The 24,271-nt window shown below is 40.2% G+C and overlaps 1 protein-coding gene across 2 annotated transcripts in view; it reads right to left on the reverse strand.

The window, feature by feature from the left end:
- The window catches only part of LOC127656369 (protein PALS2-like), a 43,132-nt gene that overhangs the window by 2,927 nt on the left and 15,934 nt on the right, over positions 1-24,271 (reverse strand). For both annotated transcript variants that reach the window (XM_052144674.1, XM_052144673.1), the window contains 9 exons: positions 23,495-23,647; positions 22,832-22,990; positions 21,404-21,631; positions 13,183-13,314; positions 12,974-13,070; positions 12,527-12,598; positions 2,180-2,341; positions 1,866-2,068; positions 1,427-1,555 (listed from right to left, as the gene is read on the reverse strand). In XM_052144674.1, the coding sequence (XP_052000634.1) occupies positions 1,427-1,555; positions 1,866-2,068; positions 2,180-2,341; positions 12,527-12,598; positions 12,974-13,070; positions 13,183-13,314; positions 21,404-21,631; positions 22,832-22,990; positions 23,495-23,647 (1,335 nt within the window). The remainder of the gene's footprint in view (positions 1-1,426; positions 1,556-1,865; positions 2,069-2,179; positions 2,342-12,526; positions 12,599-12,973; positions 13,071-13,182; positions 13,315-21,403; positions 21,632-22,831; positions 22,991-23,494; positions 23,648-24,271) is intronic.

Consider the following 24,271-nt stretch of genomic DNA (forward strand, 5'->3'; position numbering starts at 1 on the left):
ACTCTATGGATCATTTACACTTTTTTTGGATTAACCAGATAATTATCTTAATTGGTGATAGAAATTTCAAGAAGTGTAAATGTTTATGATATAGTATCCAATTTAATGTTACTTTTGACAAGCTCAAATTTCTGAGACGCGTACAATAATCAAAGACTGCAAACCGAGTCGAGACCGCAGCCATCCGATTTGAAATCACACCGTGTGCATTTTCATTCATAAGGTTTACACTTTAGTAAGTTAAGACTTCAGTTCACAGACATACATTCATAGGGTCGTTGTAATTTTGGATACGTTTATTTAAAATATTACTTCATTCTTGTATAATCAGTCTAATGAGTATTTTTTCCATTATTTGGATGAATTCGTTATTTGTTTTGAAGTATTTATTCATGCATTTTTGAATAAGGTGTTTGGCTTTGGGCACATCCCTACCCTCAGGGATTTCTAATGAGTTGTTAGAATAGTGGTGTTTGATTAATGAGTAAAATAAGGAATATAGTTAACATGACTTAGTAATAATATTATTATTATTATTATTATTATTAAAAACATAAATTACACACAGACATACCGCAAAAGTTAATTTTGTAACCATTGCTTGCTTCAGTTGCCACATGAGGACTATCCAATGAATTATACACATCAATCATCATTTACTTAAACTCGCATTCTTGTTCTGCACACAAAGAGCGGACAGTAGTGTTGTTGCCGCAATTTTCAAATATGAACATTTTGATATAAATAAATTCAGAAATTTAAGGAATATATGAATATCTGTTCATTTAAATGACTGTTTAACCAGTGTTGGATGTAATCTTATTACAGTGTAATTTCAGTAATCTATGTATTTTTTTTTAAAACAAAAAGTAGTGTAAAAATGTCTTTTATCAGATTACAGTTCTTGACTTTAAATTAAGTTAATAACAATGAATTACTTTACTTGGGTTACACATTTCTAAAATAATATTATATATGTAGAGGAAATGTTCAGCTTTAATTAAATGAATATGTACATCTGTTTGCATTTTGTGATGGCTGAAGTGTGCGCACCCCCTCATGAGTCAATGAACAAGGAGGAAATATAGACGTTATTTTGAACATGTTGACCCGAAAAACAAAAATTTACTTTGAAGTGTTTTAGAAAGTCAGTTAAATGTAATTAGTTATTTGATTACTTTTTTCTGATTAACTAATTAATAAAGTCAGTAATCTGATTACAATTTCAGAGTAGTAATTAGTAATTTATAGTGAATTACTTATTTTGAGTGACTTACCCAACACTGTGTATAACATGTTAATAATAAACCACAGTTGTTATTTCACTCATTCGTCGAAAACTGCTAAAAATTCCTGAGGGAATCCATGGTGGCTTAACCTTCCTGGGATGGCCAACAAAATGTGTGAAGACAGAAATGAGGCTGACCGTCAGTAGTTTGGTTGTGATCCCAGCATCCACCACAGCTTTGTGCATGACCCGTAGTGTATCCAGCTCTGGAGCAGCGACGAAGACCACAAATGGCATAAACTCTGAAGTCTTTAGCACCTTCAGCGCCTGCAAAGAACATGTTTATAAAATAACTGTCGCATATTTCATCAACTACTGTGAAGAGCTGTGGTATTATTGACCATATGCTTCACTGTCTACATATTAAATAACATTTATAACATTGTTATTAATACACATTTATCATTAATTATTATATAGAAATAAATGATATGAACAGTCACTGTATACACCTGGAAATAAATAAAGTTTTCGAATTTTTATAAAAATACAAAAGAAATGTTATGTTTTAAAATGAATTGAACCTTACCAGAAATTTCCCAAACATCTTTTCTCTGACATTAATAGAAACACTCACCTGGGGGTTGATGTCCAGTATGCAGGTGCGACCCGTGCGAACAACTTCATGGATTGAGTCAATTTTTGTTCCATAAAGATTGCTGTCGTACTCTCCGTGCTCGAGATAGCGACTCGCCTTAATATCCGCCTCCATCTCCTCCCGAGACACAAAGCAATATGACTGGCCGTCCTTTTCATCATCACGTGGAGGGCGAGAAGTGACTGAGAAACAAAGATAGAACAATATGAGCGACTTTTTAAATGGTAAAATAACAAATGTGACAGCTAACTTAAAGCTGTAAAGTGTAATTTATAGACATGATTTAAACTCACAAGGTACAGTAGTTCCATAGTGTAAAGGGTTTAACACTATAAGACGGTTCTTGAGACTTCGTCGTCCCACACCTTGAGCACCAATCAGCACCAGAGTTTTTCTCTGAAAAGGAGGCATCTTTGCTACTTCCTCATAGATCTGTAACTCATGGCGATCAAATTCTATCAGAGAAAAAGTTTAGTAAATTTGGAAATCATTTTCACATAACACTTAAAGAAGAAATACAGTATATACTATACTTTTTTCATAATGAATTGATTAGTAATTAAATAAAACTATTGAATAAGTAATTTATTATTTGAATAAATATTTGAATAATAATGTATTTATGAATAGATTTTGCTCATAATACTAAAGCCACATTACTCTTAAATCATATTAAAAAAACATATATGCCGATACAATATATCTGTGAAAGGCTAATATATTATATTATAGATATTAGCCTTTCACAAATATATCGTATCGCTGTATGTGTTCTCCAATATGCGCAGATATGAAACCTTTTTTTTTCAAAACATATAATGCAGAAAGCAATGCTTGGGGTAATTTTAGAATTGGTGTCGTAACGTAGTTTGTCCAGCAGAGCGTGCTCCGACTCCATTGTTTACAGAGCTGAGCTGATGCTGGTTCTGCTGACAGTGCAGAGTTGAGCGGTGTCTTCACGGTAAGTTGCAAACTAGTTTGTGAAATGCATACTGTAAAGTTAATAAACTTTGACCCCATCATTTTCCCTTTTCAGTATAACTATTATAACATTAACCCTATCCTTAACAGCCATGTCAATCATGTTTATCACATATGTTTGCTATGTTAGCCAGCTATAGTTTGTCAGTGCAGTCAGTAACTTAGCAGACTAAAAGGTAAGCATCAGAGCATCTTTTTGCAGCTCAGCAGACAATGGTGCGGTGGTGGATTGTGTCTGTTGAGTGTTGTTTTCATACCAATTTGTTACCTAATTGGTGAGAAGCAATGCTTGAAAGTAAATAAACAACATTCATCTTTTACTTTCCGTGACAACAAGCTTATAGCTAACTAGCTAACCACGTGACTACTTTCACACCTTGCAGCTGAGTGGAAGCTAAAGTGTAAACATGTATTCAAGATTCACAGTTTGGTACCCCCTTCAACTGAACAATTCCAGTCGTTGCATTTACAAAATGTAATTTTTATAAGTCTGGTTTTCCACCGTTGAAAGTTTCCCCTGAACTTGTATAGCAGAATACGTTGTAACACCGCTGCCGCTGATATCTCGACAGCAGTGAATCATCAGTTATTGTTTGTGACTATTTTTGGCAGTATTAAAATACTAGTACTACTGATGTTTGTTTATCCATTTTTTACTTTATTTTAATGGTCAGCATTTGACCGATACTAAACAGTACAGATGTTTATTTAGCTATTTATTGTATTTATATTTATTCTTTATTTTCTCAGTGTTCATTTCTAGAATTTGTTGACAATGGATAATAATGTCAAATATTCTTTGATAAACAATTTTGTTTTAGAAAGCAGCCTTCTGAGTACCTTTGCATAGTCATATCATTGCACAATCCACATAGAAAAAGTCTGTTTTCATTCCAGCTCAAAAATGACCTATATTGGCCACCATATCGGTAATCTCAAAAATCCCATATCGGTGAATTTCACCAAAATGACATTATCTTCCGAAAGCTGACTAACAGACTACAGCATCATCAACAGGTGATCGTACACGATCCATCTCTCTATCTCTTTCTCTCTCTCTCTCTCTCTCTCTCTCACACACACATGCATCCTTGTTTCTCCAATAACTTTTTAGAAACAGCCCAAGCTGTGATACTAGTTCTAAAGTGACATTTTTTTAATTACTAATAGAGGCTTGGACACATTTGGTTTGAACTAGCAACAGCAGATTCTGATCCGTCACGTAAGAAAGTAGTTCCATGCACAAATGCGCTTTTTATGACCGTACAATTTTTTTTTTTTAAATGTACTTATATCACATATGCAATCGTGCTACATGGCCCTATATATATATATATATATATATATATATATATATATATATATATATATATACACACACACACCGATGACTCTAAACATTATGACCACCTTCCTAATATACTGTTGGTCCTTCACGTGCCACCAAAACAGCACAGACCCGCTGAGGCCTGGACTATACAAGACCCCTGAATTTGTCCTGTGGTATCTGGAACCAAGACATTAATAGCAGATCCTTCAAGTCCTGTAAGTTGCGAGGTGGAACCGCTGTGGATTGGACTTGTTGGTCCAGCACATCCCACTGATGCTCAATCAGATTGAGATCTGGGGAATTTGAGGCCAGGGCAACACCTTGAACTCTTCATCATGTTCCTCAAACCATTCCCGAACAACGTGTGTAGTGTGGCAGGTTGCATTATCCTGCTGAAAGAGGCCACTGCCATCAGGGAATACCATTGCATGGGCACTCTGGCCAGTCTGCAGATATGCAGACCCATAGGCAGCAGGGTGTGATGCACTGCGTGTTGTGACACATTCCTCCCATAACCATCATTAAAATTTTCTGCGACTTGTGCCACACTAGACCTTCTGTCGGATAGCCAGACAGGATAGCCTTCGTTGCCCTCGTGCATCGATGAGCCTTGGCGCCCTGTTGGTAGGTACACACCACTGCCGGGAGCACCCTACAAGCCTTGCCGTTTCAGAGATGCTCTGATCCAGTCATCTGGCCACAACAATTTTGCCCTTGTCAAAGTTGTCAGAGGTCTGTAATTCTGCCCATTTTTCCTGCATTCACGATGACTATGAGAACTGATTGTTCGAATACCATCTAATCTACACAGACATGTGTCCTTGTTAGAAGATGATCAATGTTATTCACTTCACCTGTGAGTGGTCATATTTTTTTAACTCATTTGGGTATAATCTATAATATATTTGTTACGTGCTAGCATGTTCTTCCCTCCCCTTTCTGTTTATTGGTTGCTCTGTTTTCTTCCTTCTGCTGTTGGTTTCTTCCTGTTTCCTGCTCTCTGCTATCCTTGAGTTTTAGGTGCTGCTATTGGTCGGAGACAACCAATCATCGGCTGTGGTTCTGATATAAGACACTCGGGAGAACGGAAGGGAGGGGGCTTGGACTGTTTGTTGGTTCGTACTATTGTTGTTGTTGCGAAGTACTGACTTTGTGGTGGTTCGCTTGCTTGTCTTCCTAGTATGAGTGTGTTTGCTCACTGAGGATTGTTCTGATCTCAAACTGGCACCAGCCCGGAGAGAAGAGAAAAGGGAAGTACGTCACGTGACCTACATTGAACATACATGTACAAGTACCATTGTTTAACTCACTAGGGAAGGAGCATGTGCAACTATGTGTAATTTTTGTTTGGTTAGTTAGTGAAGTTTTAGTTATGGCGTTTCGACGCTTTAGAACTTTTTATTTTCTTTAAACTGTTTTTTTTTCAGTGAGTTTGGGGGGGGGGGAATTAGTAATTGAGTGTTTTTGGTTTTGTTGTTTTGTTTGTTTAGCACCGCTCATTTTCTTTCTCTCTGTGGCTTATTCTTATTATCATTTATTTTCTTTAAACTGTTTTTTGTTTCTTCTTAAGTTGTATATAGCTGTAAATAAGTTGATTTTGTTTGTTTTCATTTATTCATTGTGTGTATTGAAAATAAAGCGAACCACCTGTTTGCAGTAACTTGCTGTCATTGATTCAGTCGCCCACAATACTCCCCAGAGATCAAAACTGTAGGAAAGTGTTTAAATTTTATTATGTACGTCTTCCTCATACCTTTAACCATCTGGAGACGTAACATAATTTGGGGGCTCGTCCGGGATACTATTTCACAGTAATGAGGAAGATCCGGTAGTTGGCATAAATTCCTTGTTTTACTCTGGGAGTATTTGTGGTGGATGGACTCAAGTGACTGGTAGGGTTGTCAGTATGGTAGCATAAAGCTTTGTGTAGTGTTTGTTTGTAAGCTTCGTGATGTCTGCGTATGCACAGAGATTTATTGAGAATCCGTCGTTAGACTTGTTTAATAAATGTCGTAAAGATGATCTTTTGGCAATAGCTGAACACTTCCAAATCTTGGTTCGTCGGCAGTCATTGAAAAAAGAGATTCGAACTGTCGTTTTAGATGGTCTTTCGGCATTAAATGTTTTGAGTGTGCCTGAGTCGGTTAGAGAAGCAGATCAAATCAGTGAGGGAATGACGACACGTGAGCTCGCGGAGGCTGATAATGAGGAGGTTAAGCTTGTTGAGGCGGAGGTTGAGGGTAAAACCGGCTTATCCCCATTTGAGCCATTCTCCCCGTCTACATCGGGTTCTGGTGGGAGCGCGCACGTAAAGGTTCGTCTTGCTCGAATACGCATGGAGGCGGAAGACCGAGCTCAAGCTCGGCAAGCTGAAATTGGTTTTCGGCTTGAAATCCGGTGGCTTGAGATCCAAGCTGATAAAGAAGTGAAACTGCGCCGTTTGGAGTTAGAGGAGGGGAAGCTCTCATCTAGGTCCACTGGCCTGCTTGCTTCTGATCCAGTTGGCCAAGATTCAACAGAGCGTGGTTTCTCTACCACTGCTTTTGATGTAAGTAAAAACATTTCATTGGTGCCGTTATTCAGGGAGATGGAAGTGGACAGTTATTTTGGTGCATTTGAGAGAATTGCTGTTTCGTTAAATTGGCCAAAGGATGTATGGACATTGCTGTTGCAGTGTAGGCTTGTGGGAAAAGCCATGGAAGTTTTTTCTACTTTGTCTATAGAAGATAGTCTGAAATATGACATTGTGAAAGCAGCTATTCTGAACGCATACGAATTGGTGCCGGAAGCTTACCGACAGAAGTTTCGCAATCATAGGAAGAGTAGTAATCAGACCTTTGTTGAATTCGCATGTGAGAAGGGGGTTCTGTTTGATAAGTGGTGCGCTTCGAGTCATGTTAATGATTTTCCTTCCTTGCGTGAATTAGCGCTCCTTGAAGATTTTAAAAAGTGTTTGCCTGAACGCATTGTTTTGTACTTGAATGAACAGAAGGTGATGAAACTGTCTGCGGCTGCTGTACTCGCGGACAAGTTTATGTTGACTCATAAAAATGTGTTTAGTAGTACCATGCGTTGTCATAGAAATGGTTCTACATTTCCGCCGTATACGGCAACAACTAAAACAAGGGTAGAACCAGCTAAGGAAAAGCGCGAGTGTTTTTATTGTCACAAAATGGGTCATATAATTGCTGATTGTATAGTACTCAAAAGGAAACAGCAGAATTCTTCCAGTGCACAGCCTGTTAGTTTGGTTAAAACAATTCCAGTATCTGTTGACTCTGTTTACCAACCATTTTTGTTGGAAGGTTTTGTATCTTTCAGTGGCCAACCAGATGATCAAGTTGTGATTCGGGTTTTGCGAGACACTGGAGCTGCACGTTCATTTATACGTGGGGATGTGCTGCCATTTTCAGAGAAGTCCTGTTTGGATTCCAGTATCCTAGTGCAAGGTATTAGCATGAACATATTGAAAGTGCCACTGCATCGTGTGTATTTACAGACTGAGTTGGTTGCAGGTTTTGTGGACGCCGGTGTGCGACCTGCGTTGCCAGTGCCTGGTGTTGAGTTTATTTTGGGCAATGACTTGGCTGGGGGTAGAGTGTTGCCAGTGTTGGAAGTGTTGGATAAACCTGTGGTTACTTCTGTTACAGAAGATTTAACTTTGAAGTATCCTGAGGCTTTTCCGGCCTGTGTGTTTACTCGTGCTCAGATTAAGAAGATGGGGACAGAGTTTACATTGGACGACACGTTTATGTGTATAGACGGTGATGTGGTCGGCGATCATGTGCCTCAGGAAACAGGGAGAGAAAAGGTAGGTGATTTGTTATCATCTTTACCTATTAGTCACGAAAAGTTAATCAAAGCTCAACGGGATGATACAACTTTAATAAAGTGCTTTGATGCAGTGTCTGATGTTAAAGGGGATACAACATACTTCATCGAAGATGGTTTGTTATTGCGGAAATGGCGGCCTGGAGTAGTTGATGACGTGGAGTGTTCTACTGTTTGTCAGGTAGTTGTGCCTGTAGAGTATCGTGCACATGTGCTTTCACTCGCCCATGACCATGTTATGTCAGGACATCTAGGGGTGACCAAGACATACACCCGTGTGTTGCGTCATTTTTTTTGGCCTGGGTTGAAAGGGGATGTTGCTGATTATTGTCGAACATGCTCTACTTGTCAGGTTATGGGAAAGCCAAACCAAGTAATTCCTCCCGCGCCATTAGTTCCAATTCCGGTGCTCGGTGAACCTTTTGAGCACGTGATCGTGGATTGCGTCGGCCCATTGCCGAAAACAAAGACTGGACATCAGTTTTTGCTCACGATGATGTGCGTGGCGACTCGCTACCCAGAAGCAGTGCCTTTGCGGAAAATTACGGCCAAAGCGGTCGTTAAGGCATTAGTAAAATTATTTTCTACTTTTGGTCTGCCTAAGTTGGTACAAACAGATCAAGGCACAAATTTTATGTCGAAGTTGTTCACACAAACTCTTAGTTCACTGGGTGTCCGTCACCGTACTTCCAGTCCTTACCATCCAGAGAGTCAAGGTGTGCTCGAGAGATTCCACCAGACTCTTAAGTCTATGTTGAAGAAATATTGTTGGGAGACAGGGAATGAGTGGGATGAGGGTGTGCCACTTGTTCTTTTTGCTGTTCGTGAAACCACTCAGGAGTCCTTGCGGTTTAGTCCAACTGAACTGGTTTTTGGACATAGTGTCCGAGGACCACTGAAAGTTCTTAAGGAGCAAATGCTTGGTCTGGATGACAGTTTGAGTCCCACAAAGAACATTCTTGATTATGTGGCTCACTTTCGTGAACGAGTTCATGAAGCCTGTGCTCGTGCCAAGGAAGCACTTTCTGAAGCTCAGTCTAGCATGAAACAGCATTTTGATAAGGCAGCAGTGTCACGATCATTTTCAGTTGGTGATAAGGTGCTTGTGTTGTTACCAATTATGGGGTCTGCGTTGTCTGCACGTTTTGTTGGTCCTTACGAGGTAGTGGGTAAACAAAATGACACGAATTACATCATTAAAACACCTGATCGAAAGAGGCAGAAAAGTGTGTGTCACATTAATATGCTCAAAGCTTATCATTCCAGGAAGGAAGCATCTCACTGTTCAGAGGAGAACACAGGGCCCGTGATTTCATCTGTTGCCGTGAGCTGTAAGATAGAACCATCATTTCCTGTTGATGCTGAGTTTGATGTTGATGAGGTGAGATTACAGACTGACCCGTTACCCTTCACACCATTGTCTAATTCTGAGATTTTAACTGATCCTTCTAAGTTGCTGTGTCATTTGACAGAGGATCAGTATGTAGACATTGTGACATTGATTCGAAGTTTTCCTCAGATTTTTGGGGACGTACCGAGGCAAACTGATGTGCTTTATCATGACATTAATGTCCGCGATGCTGTTCCTATTAAGCAGCATCCTTATCGGATGAATGCTGCAAAGAGGGCTGCGATGAGGAAAGAGGTTGAGTATTTGTTACAGGAGGACCTTGCAAAAGCCAGTGTGAGTCCGTGGAGCTCTCCATGTATCCTAGTTCCTAAAGCTGACGGAACAAGTCGATTTTGTACGGATTACCGCAGAGTCAATTCTGTAACAGTCCCAGATTGTTTTCCATTGCCAAGGATGGAGGACTGCATTGACAATGTGGGTTCTGCTAAATTTGTTACAAAATTAGATATGCTTAAGGGTTATTGGCAGGTGCCTTTGACACCAAGGGCATCAGACATCTCTGCTTTTGTAACTCCAGACTCGTTCCTGCAATATAATGTTATGGCGTTCGGACTCAGAAATGCACCTGCGACTTTTCAGAGGTTAGTGAATACAGTATTGACAAATGTGCACAATTGTAGCTCTTATTTAGACGATTTGGTTGTCTATACGTCTACTTGGCCTGAACACCTGTCAGTGTTGTCTATGGTATTTCAACGACTTGCTGAGGCTTCATTAACTTTGAACTTGGCTAAGTGTGAGTTCTGCAAAGCTACGGTCACATATTTGGGTAAACAAGTGGGGAGAGGTCAAGTTCGTCCAGTAGAGGCCAAAGTTGATGCCATTAAAGAGTTCCCTGCACCTACTACTCGTCGGGAGTTGAGAAGATTCCTAGGAATGGCAGGGTATTACAGAAGTTTTTGTAGGAATTTTTCCTCTGTTGCAAAACCCCTGACAGACTTGCTCAGTCCCGTAAAATAATTCGTTTGGTCAGTCGAGAGCCAGTGTGCTTTTGAAACCATTAAGCATTTACTATGTAGCTCTCCTGTATTGTCTGCCCCTAATTTTTCTGTACCCTTCAAGTTGGAGGTGGACGCAAGCACAGCTGGAGCAGGTGCTGTGTTGTTGCAGGAGGACAAGGAAGGTATCGATCACCCAATTTGTTTTTTCTCTAAGAAATTTAACAAACATCAATGTAACTATTCCACAATTGAGAAAGAGGCTTTGGCTTTGTTGTTGTCATTACAGCATTTCGAAGTATATGTTGGGTCGACTTCGTATCCTGTAGTTGTGTACACCGATCACAACCCTCTTACATTCTTGTGTCGAATGTATAATCAAAACCAAAGGTTGATGCGATGGGCTCTTGTAGTTCAAAATTATAATATTGAGATTCAGCACAAAAGGGGAGTGGAAAATGTGGTCGCCGATGCTCTTTCTAGAGCTTAACTTGTGTGTCGGGTTTTGTGTATATTATATAAACATTATATGTATTATGTTTAATTTTAAGGGTGGGGGTGTTACGTGCTAGCATGTTCTTCCCTCCCCTTTCTGTTTATTGGTTGCTCTGTTTTCTTCCTTCTGCTGTTGGTTTCTTCCTGTTTCCTGCTCTCTGCTATCCTTGAGTTTTAGGTGCTGCTATTGGTCGGAGACAACCAATCATCGGCTGTGGTTCTGATATAAGACACTCGGGAGAACGGAAGGGAGGGGGCTTGGACTGTTTGTTGGTTCGTACTATTGTTGTTGTTGAGAAGTACTGACTTTGTGGTGGTTCGCTTGCTTGTCTTCCTAGTATGAGTGTGCAATCCCACTGAGGATTGTTCTGATCTCAAACTGGCACCAGCCCGGAGAGAAGAGAAAAGGGAAGTACGTCACGTGACCTACATTGAACATACATGTACAAGTACCATTGTTTAACTCACTAGGGAAGGAGCATGTGCAACTATGTGTAATTTTTGTTTGGTTAGTTAGTGAAGTTTTAGTTATGGCGTTTCGACGCTGAAGAACTTTTTATTTTCTTTAAACTGTTTTTTTTTCAGTGAGTTTAGGGGGAATTAGTAATTGAGTGTTTTTGGTTTTGTTGTTTTGTTTGTTTAGCACCGCTCATTTTCTTTCTCTCTGTGGCTTATTCTTATTATCATTTATTTTCTTTAAACTGTTTTTTGTTTCTTCTTAAGTTGTATATAGCTGTAAATAAGTTGATTTTGTTTGTTTTCATTTATTCACTGTGTGTATTGAAAATAAAGCGAACCACCTGTTTGCAGTAACTTGCTGTCATTGATTCAGTCGCCCACAATACTCCCCAGAGATCAAAACTGTATTAAAGTGTTTAAATTTTATTATGTATGTCTTCCTCATACCTTTAACCATCTGGAGACGTAACAATATTTATACTTCTAAGTATTTAAATGTAATTATTTACATTTATATAAAGATTGTGTATACAATCCAAACCAATTTTTCCAGCAGGAAAATGCTCCATGCCACACAGCCAGGTCGATCAAGGTGTAGATGGAGGTCCACTGGATCAAGACCAAATATTGATTTCTGACCTCTTCCTAAGTTAAAACATTAGTATTGTGTTGTTTAACATTGTTTAAAATTCTGAACTTGTTTTCTTTGCATTATTCGAGGTCTGATAATACTTCATCTTTTTGGTTATTTTGACCAGTTGTCATTTTCTATAAATAAATGCTCTAAATTACAATATTTTTATTTTAAATTTGGGAGAAATGTTGTCAGTACTTTATAGAATAAAACAAAAATTCATTTTACTCAAACATATACCTATAAATAGTAAATCCAGAGAAACAAATAATTTTACAGTGGTCTCTTAATTTTTTCCAGAGCTGTATATTATGAATAATTTACAATAAAATCATTATGATTTGGTTATTAATTATAATCAAGTGTGAATCTATTATTTAAACAATTTATTTTCTTATTATATATTAATATTTCTTCTATATTTCATATTGTTACATTATTATATTAAAATAAATATTACATTTTAATATTTATTCAAATAAATGTATTATTTCAAATATTTACATAAAAACAATTTAGTTCATAACACTAAAGTGAAAAGCCCCCGTAATAAAGTCTAACCTGCATTCTTTGCTGTTAAGTACATAATTTTCTTTTTCTTCTTTTTCCCAGTTAATGTCCCACAGAGAAATCCTGGAACACATTCCACAGTTGTAACATTAGTTTTGGTACTTACACATTAATGCATCAAACAATAAGAATGAGCTCATCAGTATTTTCTACAACGTATTGCTGTAACTATGGTACACTGTACTTGTCTGAATATTGCCCAAATTCCTGCCTTAAAATGTGTACTAAAATGACCTTGATGGTTATTTCTCATGTACAGGGAGATTTAATCCATAACTAGACTATTTATAAAAACTGGGGACAATTATAACCGGCATCTTTTAAAATCATAGAAAATATCTCACATATTTCAAGCAGAAAAGAGGCTGTCTAATGTTTAAAAAATATAGAATAATAAAAAACGTATGGTTCAACGACGACAATACTGACACACTGTACCTGAACCATCCAAGTCTCTCCTTACAAACGCCTTCCTCTTCTCCTCAAGAAACTGACTGGGGATCAGGCCAGTACGTCCTCCATTTATCTTGCATGCCTGAAAGACAAAAATAACTACTTGACTTCAATATGTCTGAAATATGTGAAGCACTTAACAGAAAGACCAAAACAAAGATCTGGAAAATAATCCTGGTTTGTTTGCTGCTCACTTGCCACCAGTTGGTATCCTGCTTGTTCACTATGTGCAGAATGTCACCTTTAAAGAAAGTCAGGCCCGCCTCCTTACACGGGATCAGGTTATCTGTGTCAGGATTGTAGTTGAAATGTGGCTTCAGATACACCTAAAGGGCAAAGAATGTGTTATTACTGCTTATTGCCATTTTAATCATTTTAAGCTGTAAGCATAGCTCACATGCAAAAGAAATTCTCTGTTATCAGTGTTTCCTTTTGGAAAACTAATATAATTATACATTTTAGTATAGATGAGAGACTGTATCTGTAAGTGTAACTTAAAAGAGAGCATGCGCCACGGTTTAAATAAACATAGAGAAGTACAAACAGATGCTAGTCAAAGTGCCTTTGTTTTTTTTTTATCAACTCTAGGGGCTAATTCCTCTTTCAAGAATGAACGGTTCGCTTTGGTCTTTAGTGTTGCAAGTAAACATTCTTTCCCCTTCTGTCACTCACTCAACGTTGTGTCGAATGTAGTGACACAAGGGGTCTTTCTTGACCCTCTCATACCTCTGAACTTGAGAAAAGGCCAATGAGAAAAGTCCCACCACCGGACATACGGGTATAAAGGAAACGTCATAAAGGTAGATGACCCCCCCCCCCCCGGGGTCATCTAGCCGGTACGCCCCATTCTCACGGCACCAAAAAACCACAGTCCCAGTTCCCCAGACGCAGTTCTTCGCCTCCATGACCCGTGACTGCCCATCCCCAGCGCTGACGTCTTCACAGGACCTCCTCCTCAGTCTCTAACCCAGCCCCTGCCAGGTGCACGGAGCAAAGTAAGTCTTTTCTCAGCACCCAAGCCTCGAGACGCACTTTTGCCTCCCGGCGCGTCATCCCCATTCACTGTATGCCCACAGGGACCAGGTGCTCAGGCACCTCAGCCATATAGGGCTTCAGGACAACTGGGAAAAGAGCAAGCTCACCCTGGTTCAGAGCATCTCTTTTCTCGGTATGGAGTTAGACTCAGTCTCAATGACAGCACGCCTCACGAACGAGCGCACGCAGTCAGCGGTTCCTCTAAACAGTTCCAGAGGCTCCTGTGGCATATGGCATCCTCGGCCGCGGTCGCACCGCTCGGGTTGATGCATATGAGACCGCTTCAGAACTGGCTTCGGACTCGAGTCCCAAGATGGGATGTATTAATTGCCCCTTCCTGCCATCAGACTTTCAACCTTTGGACAGACCTCTGTTTTCTGTGGACTGGAGTCCCCCTACAAAAGGTGCCCAGATTTGTTGTGGTCACCACAGACGCCTCTAAACTGCCTGTGTTGGCACATCAACTGCCTAAATTTGCTGGCTGTATTCCTTGCCCTGCGGAGGTTTCTCTCGCTGATTCGGGGCAAGCATGTCTTGATCCATTCAGACAGCACCACGACAATAGCGTAAATAAATCACCAAGGCGGCGTGCGCTCTCGTCATATGTCACAACTCGCCCACCATCTCCTCTTTTGGAGTCAGCAGCAACTGTGGTAGCTACATGCCATTCATATCCCGGACAACCTCAACACGACAGCGGACGCGCTGTCGCGACAGGTCTCACTAAGCGGAGAGTGGAGGCTCCACCCCCAGGTGGTCCAGCTGATTTGGGACCGGTTCAGCATGGCACAGGTAGATCTCTTTTCCTCCCAAGACAATTCCCACTGCCCACTCTGGTACTCCCTAACAGAGGCTACTCTTGGGACAGACGTGCAGGCACACAGCTGGCCCCAGGGGCTGCACAAGTACGTATTTCCCCCAGTAAACCTTCTTGCACTGGTGCTGTGCAAGGTCAGGGAGGACGAGCAACAATTCACCTTAGTGGACCCCACTCGGACTTGGTTCTCAGATCTCACACTCCTCATGTCAGCACCTCCCTGGCAAATTCCCCTGAGGAAGGACCTTCTTTCCCAGGGACGGGCACCCTCTGGCATCCGTGTCCAGACCTCTGGAACCTCCATGTCTGACCCCTGCACGGGACGCGGTAGATCTGAGTGACCTACCACCTGCGGTCGTAGACACAATCAACCATGTCAGAGCTCCCTGTTTAAGCCACTTGACTCAGTTGAGCTCAAGGCCCTCTCCTTGAAGACGGCCCTCCTGATAGCGCTACCTTCATCAAGAGGGTTGGGGACCTGCAAGCATTCTCTGTCAGCGACACTTGCCTGGAGTTTGGTCCGGAAGATACTCCCATTATCCTAAGACCGTGACCAGGCTACGTGCCCAAGGTTCCTACGACCCCCTTCAGGGACCTGCAAGCGCTGGCCCGGGAGGAGGCAGACCCAGCCTTTTCATTGCTATGTCTAGTACGTGCTTTGCATATCTATTTTGACCGCACGCAGTGCTCTAGATGTTCTGAGCGGCTCTTGTTTGCTTTAGTGGACAGCGGAAAGAAGACGCCATATCCAAACTGAGGTTAGCTCACTGGGACGTCGATGACATTTCCTTGGCCTTACAGACCCAGGCTTTCTCCCATGATAGTCATGTCGCCTGTTCCCCCCTTAAGAGGTGCTTGGAACCTAAAGTCTGTATATGACATCTTTTTCTGGGGGCGTTGAGGAGGGTTACGTGCAGCCAATACAGTTGCTTCTAGCACGCAGTAGCTTGCTTGCACCTGTGACAGTAGTTCACGTAACACGGTCTAGTGCATGGCGTTTTTAAATGGGACCCCTTGAGTCACTACATTTGACACAACGTCGAGTGAGTGACAGAAGGGGAACGTCATGGTTACTTTTGTAACCTCCGTTCCATGGTAGACACTTTTCTATCAGGCATTAAAAAACTGAATAAAGGCTGAGCTTATTATGAATTATTTATTTTACCATCTCTACTTCCCTGTTAATTTATAATTCAATTTAACTCTACATCAGGGGTCTGTTTTAATAAAATAAAAAAAATTATAATAAATATATATATAGAACTTGTAATTTTTGTCACAAAGAGGGCAAGTTTACTTATTTTATTCTCAAAACTTTAACCATTTACACGCTAAAAGGGTCATGATACGAGCCTTGTCAATGTTTTGACTTTCCATTTAGCACACAACTAAATAAAACAGTTAGATTAACATACAGGTGCGAGGGGACTACATAAATTGCACAAATAAAAAATACCTATACTTATTTGTCCCTCGCTTGCTTTTGCTTGCATTTCAATGATTGCCCCTCTGTGTGTCAATGATGCCGAGATCTACTTTTATAATTAATTTAATCACTGAGAAGGTTTACCTGCTAATTGCACCAAACATCACAAACAGCCTCAAGAATGGACAAAGAGTGACTGAATAAAATTTTTCCTTTTTTTCAACGGGGAAAGCGAGAGCTAGATAGAGCGCTTTCGCATGCATGGTATCCAGATTGCACAAAATAAGTATAACATTAGGTGGAATATTGGGGGAGTTGCATCTCTTATCTGGCAACCCTGAGCATGTTAAAAGCTTGTGGAGGTGCGTTAGGTTCCAATGCAAGATAACTTAAATATCCAATGAAAAAACTCTTTTAGAATAAATGAGCCACTGGCCACATTAAACCATATAGTTAAGTTATATATAAGTTGCCTAGGTCTGCCTTAGAAGAACAATAGGGCCTCTGCACTTTCAGTGCTTGGGCCCCAATAATCCTTTGAAGAACAATAGGGCCGCCACACTTTCAGTGCTTGAGCCATAATAATAATAATAATCCTTAGACGAACAAAAGGGCCTCCACACATTCAGTTATATATTTTGGGCCCTAAATATTGCCTTTTAGAACATTTATTTGCAGAAAATGTCAACTGGTCAAAAAATACCAGATCAGTCAAGGAGTAGATGGAGGACCACCGGATCAAGACCTAGTCATGGCCACAAGCCATCAAACAAAACTGAGCTGCTTTAATTTCTGCATAAATTCACCCAACAGCAATGAGAAAGACTGGTAGAGAGCATGCCAAGACACATGAAAGCTGTGAATAAAAAACGGTTATTCTAACAAATATTGATTTCTGAACTCGTCCTAAGTTAAAGTATTGTGTAAACTTGTTTTCTTTGCAATACTGCATCTTTTTTGTTATTTTGACCAGTTGTCATTTTCTGTAAATAAATGCTACAAATGTTTTATATAAAGTTACAATATTTGTATTTGAAATTTGGGAGAAATTTTGTCAGTACTTTATAGAATAAAACAAAAATTTTAATTTTATTCAAACATATACCTATAAATAGTAAATCCAGAGAAACAGATAATTTTGCAGTGATCTCTTAATTTCTTCCAGAGCTGTAAATATACATATATATATATATATATATATATATATATATATACACTCACCTAAAGGATTATTAGGAACACCATACTAATACTGTGTTTGACCCCCTTTCGCCTTCAGAACTGCCTTAATTCTACGTGGCATTGACTCAACAAGGTGCTGAAAGCATTCTTTAGAAATGTTGGCCCATATTGATAGGATAGCATCTTGCAGTTGATGGAGATTTGTGGGATGCACATCCAGGGCACGAAGCTCCCATTCCATCACATCCCAAAAATGCTCTATTGGGTTGAGATCTGGTGACTGTGGGGGCCATTTTAGTACAGTGAACTCATTGTCATGTTCAAGAAACCAATTTGAAATGATTCGAGCTTTGTGACATGGTGCATTATCCTGCTGGAAGTAGCCATCAGAGGATGGGTACATGGTGGCCATAAAGGGATGGACATGGTCAGAAACAATGCTCAGGTAGGCCGTGGCATTTAAACGATGCCCAATTGGCACTAAGGGGCCTAAAGTGTGCCAAGAAAACATCCCCCACACCATTACACCACCACCACCAGCCTGCACAGTGGTAACAAGGCATGATGTATCCATGTTCTCATTCTGTTTACGCCAAATTCTGACTCTACCATCTGAATGTCTCAACAGAAATCGAGACTCATCAGACCAGGCAACATTTTTCCAGTCTTCAACTATCCAATTTTGGTGAGCTCTTGCAAATTGTAGCCTCTTTTTCCTATTTGTAGTGGAGATGAGTGGTACCCGGTGGGGTCTTCTGCTGTTGTAGCCCATCTGCCTCAAGGTTGTGCGTGTTGTGGCTTTACAAATGCTTTGCTGCATACCTCGGTTGTAATGAGTGGTTATTTCAGGCAAAGTTGCTCTTCTATCAGCTTGAATCAGTCGGCCCATTCTCCTCTGACCTCTAGCATCAACAAGGCATTTTCAGCCCACAGGACTGCCGCATACTGGATGTTTTTCCCTTTTCACACCATTCTTTGTAAACCCTAGAAATGGTTGTGCGTGAAAATCCCAGTAACTGAGCAGATTGTGAAATACTCAGACCGGCCCGTCTGGCACCAACAACCATGCCACACTCAAAATTGCTTAAATCACCTTTCTTTCCCATTCTGACATTCAGTTTGGAGTTCAGGAGATTGTCTTGACCAGGACCACACCCCTGAATGCATTGAAGCAACTGCCATGTGATTGGTTGATTAGATAATTGCATTAATGAGAAATTGAACAGATGTTCCTAATAATCCTTTAGGTGAGTGTGTATATATATATATATATATATATATATATATACAGTGCATTAAGAAAGTATACAGACCCCTTCATTTTTTTCACATTTTATTGTTGCAGCCTTATGCTAAAATGCTTTAAATTATCTTTTTTTTTTTTTTACATCAATCTACACTCCATACCCCAAATTGACAAAGCAAAACCAGACTTTTGATAACTTTGCAAATTTATTAAAAAGAAAAAAACTGAAATATCACATTGACAAGTATTCAAACTCTTACCTCAGTACTTAGTTGATGCACCTTTGGCAGCAATTACAGCCTCAAGTCTTTTGGGGTATGATGCAGCAAGCTTTGCACACCTGGATTTGGGGATTTTCTGTCATTCTTCTCTGCAGATCCTCCAAAGCTCTGTCAGGTTGTATGGGGACCGTCGGTGGACAGCCATTTTCAGGTCTCACCAGAGATGTTCGATTGGGTTCAAGTGTGGGCTCTGGCTGGGCCACTCAAGAACATTCACAGAGTTGTGCCTAACCCACTCTTGCAATGTCTTGGCTGTGGGCTTAGGGTCATTGTCCTGTTGGAAGGTGAACCTTCGGCCCAGTCTGAGGTCCTGAGCACTCTGGACCAGGTTTTCATTAAGGATATCTCTGTATTATAACAGTTCAAAATTCATTTAATCAGACCAGAGAGTCTTGTTTCTCACAGTCTGAGAGTCCTTTAGGTGCTTTTTTGTGGTCTTGCACTGAGGAGAGGCTTCCGTCTGGCCACTCTTCCATAAAGCCCAGATCGGTGGGGTGTTGCAGTGATGGTTGTCCTTCTGCAAGTTTCTCCCATCTCTGCACATGATCTCTGCAGCACAACCAGAGTGACCATCGGGTTCTTGGTCACCTGTCTTACCAAGCCCTTCTCCCCTGATTGCTCAGTTTGGCCGGGTGGCTAGCTCTTGGAAGAGTCTTGGTTGTTCCAAACTTCTTCCATTTAAGAATTATAGAGGCCACTGTACTCTTGGGAAACTTCAATGCAGCCAAAACCTTTTGTAGCCTTCCCCAGATCTGTGCCTCAACACAATCTTGTCTCTGAGCTCTGCAGGCAGACCGTTTGTCCTCATGGCTTGGTTTTTGTTCTGAAATGCATTTTCAGCTGTGAGAACTTATATAGACAGGTGTGTGCCTTTCCAAATCATGTCCAATCAATTGAAATTGTCACCGTGGACTCCAATCAAAGTGTAGAAAAAACTCAAAGATGATCCAGAGAAATGGGATGCACCTTAGCTAAATTTCAAGCGTCATAGCAAAGGGTCTGAGAATACTTAAATCAATTAGATATTTAGTTTTTTCTTTTTAATAAATTTGCAAAGTTATCAAAAATCATTTTTTTGCTTTGTCATTATGGGGAATGGAGTGCAGAGTGATGTGAAAAAATATATAATTTAAAGCGTTTTAGTAGAAGGCTATAACATGACAAAATGTGAAACAAATGAAGGGGTCTGAATATTTTCTGAATGCACTGTAAATACATAAACACACAATGGTCCTAATAATGTGCCCTGCATGGTCTTCTGCTATTGTAGCCCATTCGCCTCAAGGTTTGATGAGTTGTGCATTCTGAGATGTTATTCTGCTCACTACAATTGTACAGAGTGGTAATCTGAGTTACTGTAGCCTTTCTGTCAGCTCGAACAGTCTGGCCATTCACCACTGACCTTGCTAATCAACAAGCCATTTCCATCCGCAGAACAGCTGCTCACTGGATGTTTTTTGTTTTTGGCACCATTCAGAGTAAAATCTAGGGCTGTTGTGAATGAAAATCCCAAAAGATCAGCAGTTACAGAAATACTCAAACCAGCCCGTCTGGCACCATAAATGTTTGATTGACAGACCACACGTGTGTGCACATACTGTTTCCAAGAAAGTAACATCAACTATGCTCACATATTCTTTGTTTTTTATTTAATTTGTTACATTCTTTTGCAGTTTATTTCCCTCTCTAACTGTATAACCGTGCTGTGATTCAGCAATACAGACAACTACCATAAATACTCTGACACATTACAATTCATTTACATTGGATAGGATATTGATAAATAAATATATTTTTTATTCTAAAATCATATTGCACAAAAGATGGCTCAAGGGCTGCATGCGGTCTGCAGGCTACATGTTGAGTAGCACTGTTCTCTGAACCAGCCTATTTCTCTCTGGGTCCAGATCTCTTTAGAGTAGAAAATAAGTGAATGTAAGTGTGTGTCTCCGTCTCCTCCCATCTGCCCTACATAGCACAGGTCATGTTATTAATAGGGATAACATGCTCAGTTTCAGCTTGGTGGCATTCTGAGCCACTGAGGGCAGGTCTCTCACTCTTCCTCCTGAAGAATTGAATCAGTACACAGCTCTGCTACACAACTCTTTTAAGGGCAACGCAAGGACTGTAGTAACCCACATCCCTTAGAACTAAAATCAGGACAATGGGGCACAGTTGCATTTACAGCACTGGATAGGCTAAGCTGTGTATTCTCAAAATCTCATTATTAGGGCAGTCAGTCTGAAGAGGTATTAGCAGGATGACGTACACTTCAATTCATGTTCTGATCTAACTGAAGACTTATAAACTTCCATAAATATATTGTGTTTAAAAGTAGCTACTTTTGGTGCAAAACAAGCTTCAGATTATATACTGTCAAATCATTTAGTTTACTGGACTTGGTGTAAACAATATGTGGTGTGCTGACCTGTACGGGTGGGGGTGTATCCCTGTAGCTGGGCAGGATTTTCAGGGTAATACTTCCATTGCAGTCCCTCAGCATGTGCTGTAACGCCATGGGGTCTTTGCCTGCCTCTCTGCCATTTACCTCCCGGATCACATCACCTGCATGTAGCATCCCCTGCCTGTCAATCATGCTGCCATGCATAACACGCACGATGACAAGTTCGCCCTCCTCCACCCGGAATGTTACACCCTAAAAGAGACTACGCCATGAATCTCAAAGATACCAACAAACAAACATAGCTCATGAAGTACACACCTACCTATGGTGACTTTACTGACTTATTTAACTAGGTGTTAAAAGACAAGTATGGCTGTTCACTACAGCCACACATTGTTAGTTTAAAAATGAAGCCTAAATCTTGTTTAATGTGACGTTTTTTTTATTTCTGTGCCTCTAGCGGCACTAAACGGAATTGCAAAAATATAGACTTAAACTGATTTCCTGAAGGCTCCCCCTCTCTGACTTTGGTCGGACAAACAAAAAGTCCCACCCCAAACTGACACCACTCATTGAGCCGATGTTGCTGTTTTTTGCTGGTTGGGATGCTCAAACAAACAGCCACGTTTGGATAGTGCCACAGTACCCACATTTCCACAATCAGGCCAAATGAGGGCATGCTAGTGCATGCCCGGGCCAGTTGCATTCCCACTGTCACTTGCAGGGCCTCATCATGTCACCTAAGGGATTTCTTGGGGATTTAGGTGGGGTCAATGTCAAAGTTTTGATAAACTTGCCAGTTTGTGTATCCAGCGCACCATTGTACAAGTTCGGGAAAAAATTAAACATTACAGATACAGTACAAATCCGTTAAAATGCACAATGGACAAAGAGGTGCTCAAAGAAATAACTTTCCATGGTTTGAGATCATGGACGTTGGGACACCATCCACATTCTTAAACTATGGAAAGTTATTTATTTGAGAACTGTATTTCTTTGAGCACACTAAATGGCCTATCTAATGTTTACAAATGATATAAACTGGATATTCTAGAAAACTAGATAACATGATACCTCAGCTTGAGCTTCCCTCTCTCTTGTGAAATGTGAAAGGTGTGTGACGTTGGCACCAGGGTGGATTTTAGGGCAATGCTACAGGGGCTATTGGCCAAATGGTGGAAACGTAGTTCATATTTGGTCTCGCTGCACAAGCTCTGAGGCAATTGGCTGGCCAGTTGGTGGCCCTGGCTCACACTGCCCAAAAATGCAAAAGCGGCTAGTGTTAACACTTTTAAATAAAATTAACCTACCAATTGATTACTTATAGTTTATTGCAATTACACACTTACATCACCTATACTGAAGCATAGATTTTAAAACAAATGGGCAAAATGTCCTGGATCTAAAATGCAACAGTTTGTTATTAATGTTAATTACTGAGAGCTAACTCACCAGTGGCTCTCCAGCCTTCTTCTGGATGCTGATCATGCGAACCATGTCAGCAGGCATGAGCGAAGAGATGGTATGAGGGACTATGCTGGTGGAGTTGGTGCTGGTGGGAGGCGCTTCATATGATTTTGTGGCCACCTTATCATGAGCTTCTAACAGTGACTGAAAAATGAACAAGGGATGCCAAAAATCAGAAATGATTAGTATTTGGTTTGTGCAAATCATGATGATCCATGTTAAACAGAATTATTTGAGAATTTTCCAAAGAGCATCACCCTCAACAGAAGCAACAAAATCTGACTGTTTGTACAAAGAAGTTAACATGGTCAATGTCACAAAGTGAACCTAGATATAGTGCAGAATCCTAAATATTTCTCTTTCATTGAACAGTTCTTTAATTAAAAATTTTCAAAATCATAAAACTTTGAAACTTCATAGATTTTGAATCACAGATTTTCAATTAAAACTCTGTAATAAATCCAGAGAATTAGTTAGCTTAAAGTTATTTTCATCTTTTAAAATCAAAGGACACAGCAGCTTTACAAATATGATTAAATATATGACCAGTTACAGATTAAATCAGATCTAGTACATTTTGCAGTACCAAACACCATTAAGTGTATTTGATGATGATTCTAACTACAGTCAGACATGAGGTCGGAGTACCTGGAAGTGCGGTTCCTTAAGAATCTTACAAAGTTCTGCTGCGCTCTCATCATGACCAATCAGACTGCTCATATCCAACAATATCTCGCTTACTAGTTCCACGTTATTACTCTGCACCGCCTCCAGCTTAACTTCCTCCAATCGCTCGTGAGCCTGAGAAAGAGTAGGCAGGGCCAAACATGATTAAGTATCTTGCCAAGAGACAGATGAATGGATTACATCTAGATAGACCGAAGAGTGTTCGCACAGCAATACGCAAGGCTGACAAACTGAACCGCTTCAGTAGATGAAACTGTCAGTCTGTGGTGGACTAACTCTTGCTATAAAATAAACAGACTGTACAGTGACATGGACAGTATTTTCTCCCAATAGTGTATTAGTTCCTCATCAAACAAAGTAAAGCTCAACCAGCATGTCTCACAATCTGAACAATTTCACACAGCTAAATTAAGAATAAGAGGAGGCCCTGTACATCACATTCTTATGACCTCTGACATAGCAAACAACCCCTGGCCTCACAAATGTATGTGTACACACGCTGCTAAACAGGTGAACAGGAATTTGTTAATATTACCTGCCAGATAAAAGCTCTCTCTTATCTGTATAACTAGTAATAACTCTTTCATTTAAGGAATTTAAGTCTGATGCTAATTAATTGTCCTCTAAAGCAGTTGTCAACTAGAGGTAGACCGATATATCAGTTTTACAATAAAATATAAGTTGCCAATATTTTTGGAACTATCGGTTATCAGCAAAAATCTATGCCGATAGTTTTTC

Source organism: Xyrauchen texanus, chromosome 15 (assembly GCF_025860055.1).
Source record: "Xyrauchen texanus isolate HMW12.3.18 chromosome 15, RBS_HiC_50CHRs, whole genome shotgun sequence".
Taxonomy (NCBI): domain Eukaryota; kingdom Metazoa; phylum Chordata; class Actinopteri; order Cypriniformes; family Catostomidae; genus Xyrauchen; species Xyrauchen texanus.